Source organism: Pleurodeles waltl, chromosome 5 (genome assembly GCF_031143425.1).
Source record: "Pleurodeles waltl isolate 20211129_DDA chromosome 5, aPleWal1.hap1.20221129, whole genome shotgun sequence".
Taxonomy (NCBI): domain Eukaryota; kingdom Metazoa; phylum Chordata; class Amphibia; order Caudata; family Salamandridae; genus Pleurodeles; species Pleurodeles waltl.
In genome coordinates, this window is record NC_090444.1 from 1804106835 (window position 1) to 1804127023 (window position 20189).

Below are 20189 nucleotides of genomic sequence, written 5' to 3' on the forward strand. Positions count from 1 at the left end.
ATGTTTTGTCAATGTTTACTGATGGCTATATGGTTGCCATAAATATATTATTTTTGCTGGAAGCGTTTGTCAAAAATGTCAGTAACTTCCCTTATTTCCCCTTCTGGATACTAGCCTTTGGTTCTGACTGAGGCTCTATCCGACCATTTGTAACCCGTTTTGATGGGCTTTTTCTATGTTGCCTGTTCCCTTTGACACTGGTGGTAGGCTTTTGACTGGAACAGAATTAATGAAACTGTTTGTTTTTCTTTAACGATTTTGTCTGGTCAATGTAATACATAAAGGGTCTCCTCACTTTCATTAAGTGCAAGTCAAGGTGTGGCCTATCCCCTCGTCTCCCAGCCCCTCCCATTGAGAAGCACTGCAGTTAGTTTGTCTCCAAGGGTGTCCTTGGGGAGCAGACCAGGGGGGGTTTGTAGACCCCTCTGGCTACTCACCCTTGAGGGTGGCTACACCCTCCTTGTGCCTCCTCCCTGAAGTGAGGGGGGCACATCCCTATTCCTATTGGGGGAATCCTTCAAAACCAAGATGGAGGATTTTTAAAGGCAGGGGTCGCCTCAGCTCAGGGCACCTTAGGGGCTGTCCTGACTGGTGGGTGGTGACTCCTTGTTTTTCTCATTATCTCCTCTGGACTTGCTGCCAGAGGTGGGGGCTGTATCCGGAGGGGCGGGCATCTCCACTAGCTGGGATGCCCTGGGGCGCTGTAACAACAGACATGAGCCTTTGAGGCTCACCACCAGGTGTTACAGTTCCTCCAGGGGGAGGTGAGAAGCACCTCCACCCAGTTGCAGGCTTGGTTCCTGGTCACAGAGTGACAAAAGCACACACCCCATGTGGCCAGAAACTCATCTGGTTGTGGCAGGAACTGGTCAGCCTAACACTACGAGTCGGACTCTTATTCAGGGGGTATCTCTAAGGTGCCCTCTGTGTGCATTGTTCAATAAATCCCACACTTGCATCCGTGTGCATTTATTGTGCTGAGAAGTTAGAAATCAAACTTCCCAGATTTGAGTGTATTCAGTATGTGTAGGAAGTTGGCTTTGTATATACTATTTCAAAGTAAGAAATAGTGTGCACAGAGTCCAAGGGTTCCCCTTAGAGGTAAGATAGTGGCAAAAGTAGATAATTCTAATGCTCTATTTTGTGGTAGTGTGGTCAAGCAGTAGGCTTATCAGAGGGTAGTGTTAAGCATTTGTTGAACACAAACAGGCAATAAATGAGGAACACACACTCAAAGACTTACTCCAGGCCAATAGGTTTTTATGTTGAAAAATATATTTTCTTAGTTTATTTTAAGAATAACAGGTTCAAGATTTACAATTAATACTTTAAATGTAAGGTACTTCGCTTAGATACTTTAGGAACGTTGAATGACAACAATATCATGTACAGTCTTTGTAAAAATGGCAATAAGCTATTTTCAAAGTGGACACTGTGCAAAAATCAACAGTTCCTGGGGGAGGTAAGTAAAGGTTAATTTGGAAGGTAAGTAAATCACTTACAAGTCTCAAGTTTGGGGCATAGGCATGTGCATTTGGCGGTTCAAGGCAACCCCAAAGTTACTACACCAGCAGCTCAGGGCCGGTCAGGTGCAGAGGTCAAAGAGGTGCCCAAAACACATAGGCACCTATGGGGAACAGGGGTGCTCCGGTTCCAGTCTGCCAGCAGGGGGTGGGTGGCAGACCCGGGGGGGTTTTGTAGAGCACCGGGGGGGGGGGGGACACGAGAAGGCACAGAAAGTACATCCTCAGTGGCACATGGGCGGCCGGATGCAGTGTGCAAAGCAGGCGTCGGGTTTTAGATTGAAAACAATGGAGGGACCCGGGGGGTGGGGAGGTCACTTCAACAATGCAGGCAGGCACGGGGGGTGTTTCCTCGGGGTAGCCACCACCTGGGCTAGGCAGAGGGTCGCCTGGGGGTCGCTCCTGCACTGGAGTTCGGTTCCTTCAGCTCCTGGGAGCTGCAGGCGCAGTGTTGGTTCCAGGCGTCGGGTCCCTTGTTACAGGCAGACGCGATTAGGGGGGATATTCTCTGCAGGTGTCACTGTGGGGGCTCAGGGTGGTCGTCTCTGGTTACTCACGGGCTCGCAGTCGCTGGGGAGTCCTCCCTTAGGTGTTTGTTTTCTGCAGGTCGAGCCGGGGGCGTCGGGTGCAAAGTGGGAAGTCTCACGCTTTCGGCGGGAAACGTGATGTCTTTAAAGTTGCAAGTTTGTCGCAGATTGTTGAGTGGGGCCGCTGCTCACTGGAGTTTCTTGGTCCTGGGGGTCAGGGCAGTCCTATGAGGCTTCAGAGGTCGCTGGTCCCTGTCGGATGCTTTGCTGGAGCAGGTTTTCGAAGTTGGAGACAGGCCAGTAGGGCTGGGGCAAAATCAGTTGTCGTCTTCCTCCTCTGCAGGCTTGTATGTCAGCAGTCCTTCTTTCTTCAGGTTGCAGGAATCTGATTTCCTGGGATCTGGGGAGCCCCTAAATACTGAATGTGTGTTTAGGTCTGGGAGGGCAGTAGCCAATGGCTACTGTCCTTGAGGGTGGCTACACCCTCTTTGTGCCTCCTCCCTGTGGGGAGGGGGGCACATCCCTAAACCTATTGGGGAATCCTCCAAACTTAAGATGGAGGATTTATCAAGGCAGGGGTCACCTCAGCTCAGGACACCTTAGGGGCTGTCCTGACTGGTGGGTGACTCCTCCTTGTTTTTCTCATTATCTCCTCCAGCCTTGCCGCCAAAAGTGGGGGCAGTGGCCAGAGGGGTGGGCATCTCCACTAGCTGGGATGCCCTGGGGTGCTGTAACAAAAGGGGTGAGCCCATGAGGTTCACCGCCAGGTGTTACAGTTCCTGCAAGTGGGAGGTGAGAAGCACCTCCACCCAGTACAGGCTTTTGTTCCTGGCCACAGAGTGACAAAGGCACTCTCCCCATTTGGCCAGCAGCATGTCTGGTGTGTGGCAGGCTGGCAGGAACTGGTCAGCCTACACTGGAAGTCTGGTTTGTTTTCAGGGGTCATCTCTAAGATGCCCTCTGGGTGTATTTTACAATAAATTGCACACTGGCATCAGTGTGCATTTATTGTGCTGAGAGGTTTGATACCATACTTCCCAGTTTTCAGTGTAGCCATTATGGAACTGTGGAGTTTGTGTTTGACAAACTCCAAGACCACATACTCCTATGTCTACCCTGCACTTACAATGTCTAAGGTTTTGCTTAGACACTGTAGGGGCATAGTGCTCATGCACATATGCCCTCACCTGTAGTGTAGTGCACCCTGCTTTAGGTCTGTAAGGCCTGCTAGAGGGGTGACTTATCTATGCCATAGGCAGTGTGAGGTTGGAATGGCACCCTGAGGGGAGTGCCATGTCGACTTAGTCATTTTCTCCCCACCAGCACACACAAGCTGGCAAGCAGTGTGTCTGTGCTGAGTGAGGGGTCCCCAGGGTGGCATAAGACATGCTGCAGCCCTTAGAGACCTTCCCTGGCATCAGGGCCCTTGGTACCAGGGGTACCAGTTACAAGGGACTTACCTGAGGGCCAGGCCTGTGCCAGTTGTGGAAGCAAAGGTACAGTTTAGGGAAAGAACTCTGGTGCTGGGGCCTGGTTAGCAGAGTCCCAGCACACTTTTTAATCATAACTTTGCATCAGCAAAGGCAAAAGGTCAGGGGGTAACCATGCCAAGGAGGCATTTCCTTACATCCACCACCAGCATAAAAATTCAAATGGAAGGAGAAGCCATTACCTACCCATACTTCTCCCCCTCATTCACCACAACTTTTTTTCACCACCACCCATTAGCCCACCACTTTTGCCTTCACCAACTCATTCACAGACATATTCTCATGGTGATATGGTTGATCCTTGGGATCTGTATGATTCAGATCCTATACCTGCTAATGACTTGGACTTATATCCTTCCTAACCTTCCCCACCAGAAGACACTACTTCATACACGCAGGTTATTTCTATGGCAGCAGCGTACCACGGGTTTCTTATACACAGTGATCCTTTTGGAAGAGGATTTCCTTTTAAATTCCTTATCCTCCACACACTCACGATACCAATGCCTCCCAGTGCTACCTGGCACGATAAAACATGCGGATGAGATATTCAGTGAGCTGGTCAAAGCTAGGGTTTTAACACCATGCATCAACCAAAAATATAAGCCTGCACCTACAGACCCTGCTTACATTACCCACCAAGTACCTCCAGACTCAGTGGTTGTGAATGCTGCTAGAAAAAGGGCCAATAGTCAGTTGTTAGGGGATTCCCCTCCCACTGACGGAGAGTAGGAAATTTGATGCTGCTGGCAAGAGGGTAGCTACACAAGCAGCTAACCCATGGTGAATTGCAAACTCACAAGCCTTGCTTGCAAGGTATGATAGATCCCACTGGGACAAGATGCAGGAGCTGTTAAAAGACCTGCCAAAACAGCACCAAAAAAGAGCTCAACAAATTGTTTAGGAGGGGAAGTCCGTAAGTAATAACCATATACGGTCAGCCCTTAATGTTGCAGATACAGCAGCTAGAAGCATGAATATTGCTGTCACCATACGTAGTCATGCATGGCTACGTTCCTCTGAAATCAAGCCAGAAATAAGGCAGGCAGTACTGAGTGTGCCTTTCGATAAACACCTGTTTGGTCCTGAGGTTGACACCACAATAGGAAAACTCAGGAAGGACTCAGACACTGCTAAAGCAATGGGCCCTTATATACAACACCTTACAGAGGCTCCTTTCGTAGGCAACAATTTACAGGAGGATTCAAGCCACAATCCGCAGAGGCTTTTAACTCCCAGTCTAAACAAGGGCAACAACTGCAGTACCAGAGGGGGATTTAGAGGTTCTTATAGAGGCCAACATTGTAGGGCCAGAGGCAAATTCCAGGCCTCAAAACAGTGAATTATTAAGCACCCCACAACCCAACACATCTCTCGTGGGGGGCAGACTGCAGCAACTCCACTCCCAATGGCAAAATATCGCACAGACCAATGGGTACTTTCAGTTCTCTTCCAGGGGATCCTCATCAAAGTCATAAACATTGAATATTCCCGCCCTTGTGCGGGGACCCCGGAGCATATATATATAAAATACATACATAATATCATGTGTAAAACAGCAATGCAGGCTATAATCATAAATAGGCTAAAATGCTTTATTTCTATGCAAGTTTTTTTTTTTTTTTTTTTTTTTTTTATATTATAAAATCACAATATATCATAAATATCTACCTAAGCCCCAAAAACTGGACTTAGGGAAGTAAACAGCAGTAAATATCAGAGAAAAATAGAAAAAACCACATTGAAAAACAATGAAGCATTCTTAGCCAATAGGCTGCATGCAGGTTAACACAGGAGAACCATAAAAACTTTGGCACCGTGCCTTTAAGACCCTGAGCACCTCCAGTATCCCACCATGCCTCAGGGGTGAAGGGAAGGTGACAGTTGGTTCACAGTTAGGTCAGTTCTTTTTTCCGGCTTCTTCTGAGAGGATCCTGGTGCATTGAGCTCTCAGTTTTTCTGAGTTTTCCTCAGAAAAATTCTTTAAAAAAGCGTTTTTTCACTTTTCACTCGACAAGTAACATCTTTGTCTGAGCTAGGAAGGTTTTTTCTGACAGAAAAATGCCATCTCTTTTTGTAAAATGTCCCTCTTGTGGGAAGAAGAAAGCCCAGTCAGACCCACACTCTCTGTGTATTGTCTGCCTGCCACAGAGTCACTGTCCTGACACCTGCAAGTATTGTAAGAACATGTCAAGGAGGACTCTCAAAGACAGAGAGAAGATCAGGCTACATGGGCTTCAGGAGAGGAAAAAGTCAACATCCTCTTCACTTCCCAGACCTACAGCAGAAGGAATGGCCCGATCGACGTCGACAGGTAGGATTGTACCTGTTTGTTCTCCATCGACGTCATCGGCACCACCGTCTCACCGGCATAGGTCGACGGCGACCAGACCGACGTCGAGGGACAAAACGTCGAAGCATGGACACAGGGGTACATCTCCGTCGACGGCAGGCCGCCGTTCGGCGTCGAGTCATCTCCGGCGCTCCCGTTCGCCGTTGAGAACGTCTCACCCCTTGGCGTCGAAGGACACGACACCAAAAACACCTCGACGGCATGAACATCCGCCGTCGACCACTCGCCACTCAACGTCGAGACACACGACGGCGAGTAGGTCCAGGTCCCGCGATAGGCGATCGGCGTCAAGACACTCGACGGCAAGACCTCCGACGTCAAGACCTTCGACGTCGAGAGCAGACCAGCCATCGCAACCTTCGACGTCGAGGATACAATCGACGTCGACACAACCTTCAGCTGTGTCACAGGCAGTAGAGCCAGCGGACAAAGCTCCCTCACCGGTGGTCTCTATAAGGAGTGCATCATCCCATTCCAGAGCATCGGGGCATGTTTCTCCCATCACAGCATCCCCGGATTCACAATACTCGAGGATGTATTCTCCTACTGCCTCATTACCGAGAACGCCATCGCCTACAGCTAGAGCAGGACGGGCTCGTTCTGCTTCTCGTCAGCCGACCACAAGACCTGCACACTCTGCTACAGCCTCTCGGAGCAGGTCCCGTTCCCGAAGGAGAACCAGGTCACGAACACCACGCAGAGGATCACCTTCTTGGTCTTCTTCAGGATCGTCTGTGGGGCGCTACTCCCCCACACTCACAGATTCTCCACCTGCTAGGATTTCCCCGGTGGATGATATCACCACTTTTAATGAGGTTCTTCTAAGGGGAGCGCAGAAGCTAAATATTGAGGTACCGGAGCCGGCCACCTCATCCTCAGTTATCTTTGAGACCCTACAACACAGATCAGTCTCGAGAAAACTGCTGCCACTAGTACCGGGTTTGCTGCAACCGACTATGGACACTTTTCTGTCTCCAGCCACTCTCAAGTCTGCCCCGGCTAGGATTCAAAAGAAATACAAAGCTCCGGAACAAGATCCTTTATTCCTGAGGAAGGATCCGCCACCGGACTCTGTGATCTTAGCCGCAGCCAGAAAAACACACTCTGTGGCATCATCTTCCACAGTCCCCCCGGATAAGGAGAGCAGACACCTAGACTCTCTGGGGAGAAAGATGTGCGGTACGGCGGCATCTGCTATGAAGGTCTCCAGCGCCTCAGCACTTCTGGGCAGATATGACCGCTCTCTGTGGGACTCACTCCACAGATTTACAGAAAAGTTGCCCAGGGAAGATAGACAGGACTTCCAGGAAATCTTGCAGGAAGGGGGCCTAGTATCTAACCAGGTCATCAGCGCGGCGGCGGACGGGGCGGATTTGGCTGCGCATGGGTATGCGCACGGAATCTGCGCTAGGAGGTCTTCCTGGCTACGGCTCACGGGTCTGAAACAGGAAGCACAGCAGCGCATTTTGAACCTCCCATTCAGCGGGAGTTCATTGTTCGGTACCCACGCGGATGAAGAGATGGCCCGAATGAAAACGGAAGTCGACACGATGAGGGCAGTGGGCCTGGAACGTAAAAAAGACTTCAGGCGGAGGTACAGGCCGTATGACAGACGACCATTCCAGCAGAGGGTTCAAACCCCTCACTGGTCTCAAAGGCCACAACAACGACAGGGACGTCCCCTGTTTCAGGCACGTAGACCCACAAGAGACAGAGGGTCAAGTAGACCTCAACAGTCTACAGCAAAGACACCATCAAAGCAATGAGGCATTGCTTCCCTCAGCACTGTGCACCACTCCGGTGGGGGGAAGTGTTACGCATCATCTTCGCGAGTGGCACTCAATCACAAAAGACAAATGGGTGCTCAATATTGTCGAACATGGCTATTCTCTCCTTTTCAAAAAACCTCCTCCACACTTGCCGCCAGCAAGGTGTTTTCCTTCTCATCTCAGCCTGCTACGCAAGGAAGTTCTCGCACTTCTACAAAAGAAAGCTGTAGAAAAGGTTCCTCCGGCACAAAAAGGAAAAGGGGTGTACTCCCGTTACTTTCTGGTGGCGAAAAAAGGTCAACAGGGCCTCTTCAGACCAATTCTGGACTTACGGCTCCTGAACAAGTACATAAGAAAACAAAAGTTCAGGATGCTAGCCCTTCACCAGATTGTTCCGCAACTGCAACAGGGAAACTGGATGTGCTCCATCGACCTACAGGATGCATATTTTCACATCCCAATAGCAACCAAACATCGGAAATTTTTACGTTTCCAGATAGCGTCACAGCACTACCAATTCAGAGTCCTTCCATTCGGCCTGAAGTCTGCACCCCGAGTCTTTTCAAAATGTGTAGCAGTGGTAGCGGCACACCTTCGAAGACAAAAAATATTCGTCTACCCCTACCTGGACGACTGGCTAGTGAAGGCCTCATCTCCGGATCAGGCGAGAAAACATCGAGATATCGTTCTAAGAACTTTCGAGTCTCTAGGTCTTCAAATCAACCACGACAAGTCAACCTTGATTCCAACACAAAACCTCCACTACCTGGGAGCGATACTAAACACAGAGCTCCAAAGAGTGTATCCTTCGGAGGAACGACTTTTATCAATCCACAGGAAGTGTCAACATCTATTAACAGCCGATGCACCTACAACTCGTCAGGTGACATCGCTTCTGGGCTCCATGGCTTCATGCATCTTCATTGTCCCGAATGCCAGGCTACGCATGAGGCCCCTTCAGGAGGCATTAGAGAACAATTGGAGCCAAAAGACTGGTCACTGGGAGGACAGAGTTCGACTACCAGCAGTGGCTTTTCAATCACTACAATGGTGGATGCACAGACCTCACCTGTCGATAGGTTCTCCGTTTCACCAGACAATTCCAGTCGACACTCTGGTAACGGATGCGTCTCTTCAGGGTTGGGGTGCTCATCTGGGTTCCTTCCAAGCTCAGGGTCTGTGGTCCGACAAGGAAAAGAACTATCACATAAATCTACTGGAACTCAGAGCAGTCCATCTGGCTCTCAAATCTTTCTCTCCATTGGTTCAGGGGAAATCTATCCTAATTCAGACAGACAATACAACCACAATGTATTACCTGAACAAACAGGGGGGAACAAGATCACTACCTCTGTCTCGAGAATCCCAAACGATATGGCATTGGCTCCTGGCCAGGGGAATGTCTATCACAGCGGTACACCTGCCAGGTCAGCAAAACGTAGAGGCAGATTTCCTGAGCAGACATCTGGAAGACGCGCACGACTGGGTGCTACACGACGAAGTCGTCGAGGACATCTTCGGTCAATGGGGTCGACCTCAGTTGGATCTCTTTGCAGACCAAACAAACAAGAAATGCCCAGACTTCGCGTCCAGGTTCTGCCGTCCGGGATCTCAAGGGAATGCCCTGTTGATCAACTGGTCAGGGACATTTCTCTACGCCTTTCCACCGATTCCCCTCATACCGGCAGTAATCAACAAATTTTACAACTCCAGAACCAGAATGATTCTGATAGCGCCACAATGGCCCCGCCAATTCTGGTACACGGACCTACTCAACTTATCGGAAAGACCTCACAGGAGGTTGCCGTGCAGACCGGATCTCCTGAGCAGAATGGAAGGCAGAATCCTACATCCCAACCTTCCCTCTCTGAGCTTGACAGCATGGCTCCTGAATTCCTACAGTATGGGCACCTAGGGCTCTCACAGGAGTGCATGAGCATCTTGAAAGAGTCAAAACGACCTTCCACGCGGCGTTCTTACGCTTTTAAGTGGAAGAGATTTTACATCTGGTGCTCTCAACAAGGTATAAATCCCATACGAGCTCAGGAGGACGTCATACTATCCTATTTACTTCATCTGGCGAAGTCTGGTCTGCAAGTATCTTCTATTAAGGTTCATTTATCTGCAATTACAGCGTATCGTAAGTCGCCTTCTCAGGAATCCTTCTTTACGATACCTGTAGTCAAGGATTTTTTAGAAGGCTTGAAAAAGGTTTTTCCTCCCATTCGGAGACCTTCTCCTCCATGGGAACTGAATGTAGTCCTGTCAAAACTTATGGGCCCTCCCTTTGAACCTATCCACAAGGCCTCTTTACAGCACCTTACGTGGAAGACGGCTTTTTTGGTGGCCATTACTTCAGCGAGGAGGGTCAGCGAAATTCAGGCTCTGTCTTGCAGAGAACCGTACACGGTTTTTCACGATAATAGAGTGGTTCTGCGAACTCACCCATCTTTCCTTCCGAAGGTGGTGTCAGAATTCCATATTAATCAGACTATATCTTTACCGACTTTCTTTCCCAATCCGGAGACTCCGGCTGAGAAAGCATTGCATTCTTTAGACTTAAAAAGAGTGCTGAAATTCTATTTGGACAAAACAAAACCGATTAGACATTCTAACCATTTGTTTCTGAATTATGGTCATTTAAGAACAGGAGAGGCAGCGTCTAAACGATCTATATCAAGATGGATTGTGTCTTGTATTGTTAACACTTACCAACTGGCTAATAAGCAATTACTGGCTAGGCCAAAAGCGCATTCCACAAGGGGAAAAGCGGCTACTGCTGCCCTCCTTAACAATGTACCAATTTCCGAGATTTGTAAGGCTGCTACATGGAAGTCTGTGCATACCTTTACTAAGCATTACTGTTTAGACTCGGATGCAAGAGCGGATGCCCAGGTGGGGCAGGCCTCTCTTAGAAATCTATTTGCATGAATATGTATTCTTTCCTGCACTTCTTTCGGACAGTCCGCAGAGTTTAGGGATGGGCTTGCTAATCTATTCAATGTTTATGACTATTGATGAGGATCCCCTGGAAGAGAAGGATTAGTTACTTACCTGTAAATCCTAGTTCTCTTCCAGGGGTATCCTCATCAAAGTCATAAACAACCCACCCTCCTCCCCGGACTTAAGTCTCCTAGAAGTGCAGGACAGATTATCTTTCTGATCAGTTACACAGATTGTCACCATAAAAAAGTACTGACCTAACTGTGAACCAACTGTCACCTTCCCTTCACCTCTGAGGCATGGTGGGATACTGGAGGTGCTCAGGGTCTTAAAGGCGCACGGTGCCAAAGTTTTTATGGTTCTCCTGTGTTAACCTGCATGCAGCCTATTGGCTAAGAATGCTTCATTGTTTTTCAATGTGTTTTTTTCTATTTTTCTCTGATATTTACTGCTGTTTACTTCCCTAAGTCCAGTTTTTGGGGCTTAGGTAGATATTTATGATATATTGTGATTTTATAATATAAAAAAAAAAAAAAAAAAAACTTGCATAGAAATAAAGCATTTTAGCCTATTTATGATTATAGCCTGCATTGCTGTTTTACACATGATATTATGTATGTATTTTATATATATATGCTCCGGGGTCCCCGCACAAGGGCGGGAATATTCAATGTTTATGACTTTGATGAGGATACCCCTGGAAGAGAACTAGGATTTACAGGTAAGTAACTAATCCTTATCCTGCAATGGTTATTGCCTAGAATTGATTTCTACCCCTCCAAACATTCCTCCACATTATCACAGGTTGTCCCAAGAATACAATGTTCTATTACAACAAGTACAATCGCTACTACTAAAACAGGCAATAGAATTAGTCCCACATTCTCAATAAGGAACAGGAGTATACTCACTATACTTCATCATTCCCAAAAAGGATGGCACTCTCAGACCCTTTCTACATCTCAGACCACTAAATCTATATATCCTGTCAGAACACTTTCACATGGTAACTCTGCAGGATGTCATTCCACTTCTACAAGAACAAGATTACATGACTGCATTAGACCTCAGGGATGCTTATTTCCATATACCCATCCATCCAGCTCACAGAAAATACCCAAGGTTTGTGATGGCAGGAAAACATTACCAGTTCAAAGTTCTGCCATTCGGCATAACAGCTCCAAGAGTATTCACAAAATTCCTAGCAGTAGTAGCAGCTTACCTAAGAAGACAACACATACATGTCTTTCCTTATCTCAACGTTTGGCTAGTAAAATCGGGCAGTTTTATACAATGTCAACAGGACACTCACAATAGAAACCCTACATACATTAGGGTTAACTCAGGGTGATCCCATCTTCAGCCAGCACAAGTACAACCTTCCCTAGGTGCTATTCTCAATAATCAAAAAGCATTAGCCTATCCAAATGCACAAAGGACACAAGCTTTCCAAAATCTCATACCACAAATGCAGCCAAATCAACAATACCCAGTAAGATTTATCATGAAACTATTGGGAATGATGGAATCCTGCATAGCAATAGTACCGCATGCAAGACTAAACATGAGAAGGCTACCACAGTGCCTCTCACAGCAATGGTCTGAAGCACAGGGTCAATTGCAAGATCTAGTGTTAGACAGCCAAATACACAGGTCCCTTCAATAGTGGAATCTCAGAAATTTAATAACGGGGTGGTCATTTCGAGACCCTGTGCATCAGACCACATTAACAACAGATTAATCCATGTTGGGGAGCTCATCTCATCAACCTTACCATTCAGGGGGAATGGGATTCAAAGCAGCTAAATTATCACATAAACCATTTAGAATTATTAGCTGTATTCCTTGCCTTAAGTGTTTCAACCACTTCTCAAACACAAGACTGTCTTGATAAAAACAGACAAAATGGCAACCATGTATTATCTAAAGAAACAATGCGGGACAAATTTTTTCTCAGCTGTCCCTTCTGGCCCAAACAATATGAAAACGGGCAAGTCACAGTCACGTTTATCTACTAGCAGAATATATCCCAGGAATACAACATCAGCCAGCAGATCTCCTAAGCAGGACACATCAACAGATACACGAATGGGAGATTCACTTTCAGGTACTTCATCAGTACTTTCAAAAAAGTGGAGGACAGCATAAATAGACATATTGGCAACAAGCAAAAATGCCCAAGCTTCGCATCCAGACACCTACACCTTCTCCAGTATTGGATCTTTCATAGATTCACATGCTTGAATCATCCCCGTCGTCGAGGTGGGAGCCTCACGGTAAGTTTAAATACATAAAGCAGTAAGTCAGTAAAAGTAAAACAAGTAGGCCCCAGTAGGTTGCCTAGAGTATTTTACAGTCTATCCACTTTGTTTTGTGAAAAGACCCGGAGACTCCGGCGGAGAAAGCTTTGCACTCCCTGGATCTGAAAAGAGTGTTAAAATTTTATGTGGATAAAACCAAGCTGATTAGACGTTCCAGCCACTTGTTCATAAATTATGGTCATTTGAGAACAGGGGAGGCAGCATCAAAACGAACCATATAAAGATGGATAGTTTCTTGTATTGTTAATGCATACCGGTTGGCTAACAAACAACTACTTGCTAGACCTAAAGCGCATTCCACAAGAGGAAAGGCGGCTACTGCTGCCCTCTTTAATAATGTTCCAATCTCTGAAATTTGTAAGGCTGCTACATGGAAGTCTGTACATACATTTACTAGACATTACTGTTTGGACTCCGATGCAAGAGCAGACGCCCAAGTTGGGCAAGCTTCTCTGAGAAATCTGTTTGCATGATGCATATCTATTCCTGCACTGTTAATGGACAGTCCGCAAAGTCAAGGGATGGGCTTGCTAATCTATTCAATGTTTATGACTATTGATGAGGATCCCCCTGGAAGAGAAGGATAAGTTACTTACCTGTAAATCAGTGGTTCCCAAACTGTGCGCCGCGGCTCCTTGGTGCGCCGTCAAAATTAGCCAGGGGCGCCGCACACAGTCTGGAAACCACTCGGAGGTGCTTTTAATCGGTAGCTTTTCACCGTGGTTTTGGAAACAAAACCCCCTGCATTAATTATTGTGACCAGCGGAGGGCGCCAGAGTACCATTAATAATATCCCTATGACAAAAGAAATAATTTAAAATAAATGGTTTTCAGGAACCTGAACGAGAGAATTAAGAAGTCAAACTGTAAATAGTGTAGGTACAGGTACAGGCTGGGATTACGTTCCCCCACCCGCCAAAAAAAAGTAACATAATGGGGAGCCGTGGCCAACACGGCCAATAGGTCAAAGGAGCCGGGGATCGAAAAAGTTTGGGAACCACTGCTGTAAATCCTAGTTCTCCTCCAGGGGTATCCTCATCAAAGTCATAAACAACCCACCCTCCTCCCCGGACGCACGTCTCCTAGAAGTGCAGGACAGACTATCTTTCGAATCGGCTACACAGCTTGTCACTGTAAAAAAGTACTGACCTAAATATCAAACATACACTTAGATTAGCATACCCCCATCCCACTCGCATTCAGAATTTTCAGACACTTCTACCTCAGTTCCAGGAAAACCAGTCTTACACAGTAAGGAACACCATACGTCTCTTGGGAATTATGGCTTATTGCATTGCCATAGTCCCCCCAGGCAACATTACACATGCATCCCCTACAGCAGTAAAATAATAAACAGAGGCATAGGGAGGAATAATTGTCCAGTGTATGTCCTCCCGATGTTAATACTGTGAAAATAAACAAGATACACTGTTCCAAAGGAAAAATAGGCGAAGGGATACAAAGGAGTCCTAAATTTTAGGAGCAAGAATCCTCACACACCCAACTGGGTGTCATGCTTCATCATCGGAGTTGCTCCTCGTCAGACTGGTGCTGCAATGTCTGACGGGCACCCCCCGAAGGGATCTCTTTGCCGGAGATCTTTTCTCGATGATGCGAAGACCCCAAGAGTGAGTTTGGAAAAGAGAAAACTACGAGAGTCAAACTAAAGATTAAAATGAGCTCACAAATCCGAAACAGAGGGTAACCATTTTATTAATCCAGGGGGGGGGGGAGAGAAGGGGTGGGGAACTACCAAATCATCCCTGACGAAGGGTTAACATGTTTCGCGTCTCTATGGTCCAGCCGGATCCAGTGACGCTTCTTCAGGACCTTATGACTAGGTAGATTGCCTGTCCTATAACAGTGAAAATCACTTTTGGGTTCTAGTTACTATAAGGACATGTTAACATTTCATTTATACGTGTCCTACTTTTAAACACCATTCACCCTCCTTGTGGGCTACAAGGGCCTCATAGAGGTGACTTACTAATAGTTAAAAGGTAGTTTTTATCTCTCATAAAAGTTTCTTTTGACAGGTGGAATTGTAATTTTTACACTGCAACAGTTAGGCTATAGTTGTAGACCTGAAACCATGTTTGCACGTCTATTGTAAGGGATGGCTGAATAGGTGCTGTAGTCCACTAGTAGTACTTAACTTACATGCCTCAGTAAATTTTTACCATATACTAGGGACGCATAGGCAAATTAAATATAACAATGAGTATATCCCAATTCAACCATGTGAAAAGGAGAAGAGATAATTTACTACACCACCAGGAAAAATAGAGGGTCCAGCAAAAGATGAAAAAGCCAGAACGATCATGCAGAAAAGACAGCTTAACTAACGCAACGTGAGCAGAATTCCCCACTGATTCACACTGTACTGAATTCATGTCCATGGGCAGAAAGATTCAGAAGTAAACACAAAAAAGAAATGAAGTTAAAATGAAAACATACCTGCCAGCATGTTATTTATAAAAACTCAGGCAAAATGTTCCTGAACATCTAAAATAACTGTTTCAGATGGCACTTCTGTGTGACCGCAGATAAGAGCAGAGCACTTTATGGATTACTTCTCACAGAGATAGAAAAAATAATTAAGGTGCTCACTGTCGCTGTGGAGCAAGCTTATGGATGTATTGTTATGGACGTATGCTTAAGGACTTTGGTGTACGGCCGTGAAGTGACAGATATTTTGTTTTGCTTTGATCTTGCATGACAATGATAGCTTTTCCTCCTTTTATTCTTAATAGGGGTAATCAACAAACTGTTGTGGAAAATCTTGTTGCTAAACGTATTTTTAAACATTTTCAGTTCTGTAAAGGTAAAATATGGAAGGTCATTTTTTTCTTTACATACATAGTTTGAGTTTATAGCATTTTTGTATTTTATGTTTTGCTGTCTTGGCTCATAGTCAATGTTTGTGATGTAAAACTGAATTTAAAGACACGTAACGTTACCGTTCACTTCTTTGCAGGGCAAGAGATGCACCTTTGCACTGTTTGAAGTGCTTCTCTGACCTATTGTCAAGTGAGGAAAAGCAGAAATTTTATTTTTGTTGGAGGTGTGACATTTAAGATTATCCACACAGCTAACGAAGTAACACATTTTGGTGCTTTCGTATAGGCCATTCATTGCTATATGTGTGGGTAGAAGCCTGTAACAGGAGAGAAAGCATTTGAACGTACTTATTCAGGCTGCATTCTGTATTTCCTGCGCAGACAAGTCAGGCTAGGAGTAGTTGGAAGCAGACACACACTGTAAAGGACTCGCCTGGTTAAAGGGAAGAAATACTCAAGACCCACAGTACATGACCTATTGAAGGGCATTTGGGGAGTGGAATATTAACTGCACTGAAATTAGTAACTCTTACTTCACGTTTGACTGCACAGCCTGTAGCAGCTACCCAGAAGCCACATCGTTGCTCATCCTGGTGGTAATCTGAGTCACAGGATAAAACGAAAAATTACTATATTTTGCCGGAAGCTAACCATGCAGCCACACATATTGAGCATGTCAATACTGATAAGATAATTTAACTATTTAGTAGGCAGACCTAAATGTAAACCACTTCTACAACGAGTAGACAACGTCCGCTTTCTGGGCTGTCATCAAATAATGACTGACCCAACTTGTTTGTCTTTCACGCTGGATCCTGCTTATCGCCCCTGACAGTAGAGCTCAAGTACTTGCAGTATGTTTCGCCATGCATGAACAGTCTGAAAACTGTTTAATGAATTGAACTCTTTCTCTTTTGAGAAAAATGGTCTCAGTCTAAATGTTTACAAGTTGTTCCTTTCTTTTTTTCTCGATTAGCGGAGATGCTCAGAAAGAAACCCCATGACAAAGACACCAACACAGATGCAGTCCTGAATGAAGTGACCAGGATGCAAGATTCTATTAAGGTTGAGATGGTGGAAATATGCCAGGAGGCTGCAGATGCCAGGACAAAGCTGTACGAACTTGAAACAGTAGCAATGATTTTGGGTGTTGCCATCAAAGCCAATTCACAAAATTCTTCCACTGAAACCAAGGAAGACTCGGCTGAAAAGAACAGCAAACCAGTGGCTTCAGGACAAGAAAGCAGCAAGCCTGTAACAGCTGCACGAACTGCCAAACATGTAGCTTTAGCAGGAAAAGACACCAAAGGTGTAGCTTCAGTTGAAAAAAACAACACATCACTTGTTATGACTCAAAGAAATAGTATAGACAAAAGCAACAGTCCAGTGATTTCAAATGAGAAAAATAGAATAGAAGTAGTTTCAATTGGAAACAGTGGCGTGGCAGAGATGGAAACCAATTTGGACAACACAGTTCTCCAAAACAAGCAGAAAGCACCATTGCAGGTTAGTAGTATTGACCAGTACAATGTGGCTGCCGATTTTTGTGGCGATTTCCTTATGCTTAGCACTCATATCTTGGTTGCAACAGCTGTTGTCATCTTTATTTTAATTAACAGCGTGCACATGATTTAAAACTCATTAATAAAATTGTGTCAGTATTTAGCTTTCAAAATGTAACTTTCTGGTCATTTGTAGCAAGGGATAGCTAAAACAATTTTCTTCTTACAGTTTAAGTTGTAAGTTACTTAAATTATTTGCATAATATGCATGGCTAGGAAAAAGCTTACAAGCATCTACAACAGAAAACTGCAAATTATGACAAATGAACTATTTAATAATTTACGTTTGTACTCTTAACAGTAGATTCCTAACCATTTGAGTAGGCCAATGTTGGATCTGGAGAAATTTGCTAGCAATGCTCCTGCACACCGGAAATTGGTTCTAATGACGCCACACCCCCTTGGAAGTATCTGAGCTGACACACATGTAAGGGTTCACCACTCCATTCTGGTGTCACATCCTTGCATATCTGGAGCTCCATTTGCAACATTGTCAGTTTTTTGAGGTTTCAAAAGTCTTACAACAACCATAAGCCAGGGAAAACATCCCCACCTTCAAACCGTGCCGATACTGTAGGTACTAGATGTCTGTCACAGACCCACACAACATGCTTTTGTAGTGCTTAGGCTTAAGTCACAACTTGCAATATATATTTAAAGAGGATCTGGGAACAAGATGTGAAGGTTTAAACTGGGAAGTAGAGAAGCCATTGTAGTCGAAGCACAAGTCCTGCTCCTAATCACGTGGCAGCTGACTATCCCAGTGCGAGGCGATTTCTGCAAAAAGTCCAGTTGCTGGTCAAAGTCTTCAACAAACTTGAAGGTGCTTGGTAAGAACAAGAAAACCAAGGGCAACTTGGCCCCTCACCCACCATGGAGTCTAGTGAGAAGGTACGAGGGTGTCAAGCAAAACATTTTACCCCTTTGGTGTCAGGCTAATTTGAACCTGTCCTGGAGTTGGTCCTGGCGCACCTTGGATTCCCCAACCTGTCATTGATTCCACATCAAATAGCAGCTTTAAAGGAAGTTATGCAGCACATAGTTCATGCACTTCCAGCTCAGCTCATTCTTATCAACCTTTGTTTGCCTCTGAGCTGTTAAAGATAGTCTAACTTTTGCCAACAGGTCTTTCCCCCACCCCTCATGCAGAATCATCTCTCAAGCCCTGTTACCCAGCCCATACTAATTCCAGTTCAGCTTTTCATACCGGCTCAGAGGTCTACAACAGTTCCTTCTGTGTGGGTATCAATATAGACAACACCAGCATGACATCCTATTTCGACGTCCGTCTCTGACCTCAGATCATTAGTCCCTCTTCAAGTGTGCACTGTTGTACTAAATAACAAAGGCATAACCAGTCAGTTTGATGGCATGTTTGGCTGTAGATACACATGACCTGCATACTTCTGCCATCTAGTGTAGGGTCTGGAAGGTTGCAAGTTGTTTTTGTTATAAAAGTCTTTTGAGTCACAACGTACTGACTCTTCTAGCTGGTAATACACATAGTCCTTGACTCCATCTTCAGACTGTTTTCATCTGCTGTCTGCTCCAGTCATGTTCTCTCAGAGCTCCGGTTCAAGACCTTATTATGTCGCTTTCATTCAGGAAAACTTCTCCAACTCTGTTGGTATTGTTATTGATCGCGTTTCTCTTTATCATTTTGCGTTTCATAAATCTGTGGTCTCAGTATGACGTAGGCATATACACTGATACAGATATAGAGGCTTACTCATCTAGACCTTCACCACCCAATAGCACCACTTCTTACTCATTTATTGGAGCTTTCATAGAGTTACATGCTTGAATACTTCCCCATCGTTGAGATGGTAGTCTCCGGTGGAATATTCAACCTAGGCCTGAAAATGTACGTATACAATACATGGCCTAGGCCTCCATGGAATAACCGATCAGTCATTTTGTAAAATAGACCCAAACTCAAATTTTAACCAATCAGGTTGCCTCACCCCTTAAAACCTCCTGTGAGGGGCTGCCTTTTCGCTCTGCTCAATATTTTCTCTCAGGAGATCTAATACTTCAGTTTTGGGACATTTCTTTTCTTCTCTGGTGCTTCAAACTGGCTGCCATGTTAGACACACCAAGGAAAGGCCTTCTTAGATCCTGTGCCTCTTGCTTGAAGAAAAGTTTATATGTGGATTATCCATATGAGTAATGCATTTACTGCTTATATCCCAGCCATAAAACAAAGGACTGCAAAATACGGAGAAAATTCTCTACAAAGACTTTGAAAGACAGAGAGGGTTGTCTGCTGTTGTGGCTTCAGAGAGGTAGGACTGCCCACTCAGCCTCTGATGAGGATAGTGCCTCCTCCTCTATTTCTGCTCCTAAAACACCTGTTAAAAGAAAGCAGGAGGGCTTGGATATTCAAGAGCCACCTAAGAAAATGGCACAAAAATCAGCTGGGACATCTTCTAAAAGTCCTACCTCTCCGCAGAGGAAGAAAACAGGCACAGAATGCTTCAAAAAAATAATCCAAAAAGACTTTCTGAACTCGCTACCCCACCGCCTAAGGTTCACCACAAGTTAAAGAAACCAAGTTCAGCACCGCCGACAGCGCCATCGTCAACGGTACTCTCGTTGATGACTGACTATTTCATCAGTGACGCTGGTTGTAGTCACTCTTTCAATGTCAATGGCAGCGGCTGCAGGATCCTCGTCGACGATGCTATCATCCTCGTCGACAGGACACCCCATTTTGTCAACGCTATTCTCGTCGACGACACTCCCATCGCCGATTGATCTCACCACGGCGCTCCCTTCGACGGTACTATCGTCGTCAACCACCCCGTCGACGTTTCCAGTGACAACGATATCGTCGATGCCTCCGTCGACGACAACAGTTT

General features: G+C 45.6%; 1 protein-coding gene across 2 annotated transcripts in view; it reads left to right on the forward strand.

The window, feature by feature from the left end:
- LOC138296817 (zinc finger protein 318-like) overlaps nucleotides 1-20189 on the forward strand; it is a 450875-nt gene that overhangs the window by 301483 nt on the left and 129203 nt on the right. For both annotated transcript variants that reach the window (XM_069236271.1, XM_069236272.1), the window contains one exon: nucleotides 16743-17272. In XM_069236271.1, the coding sequence (XP_069092372.1) occupies nucleotides 16743-17272 (530 nt within the window). The remainder of the gene's footprint in view (nucleotides 1-16742; nucleotides 17273-20189) is intronic.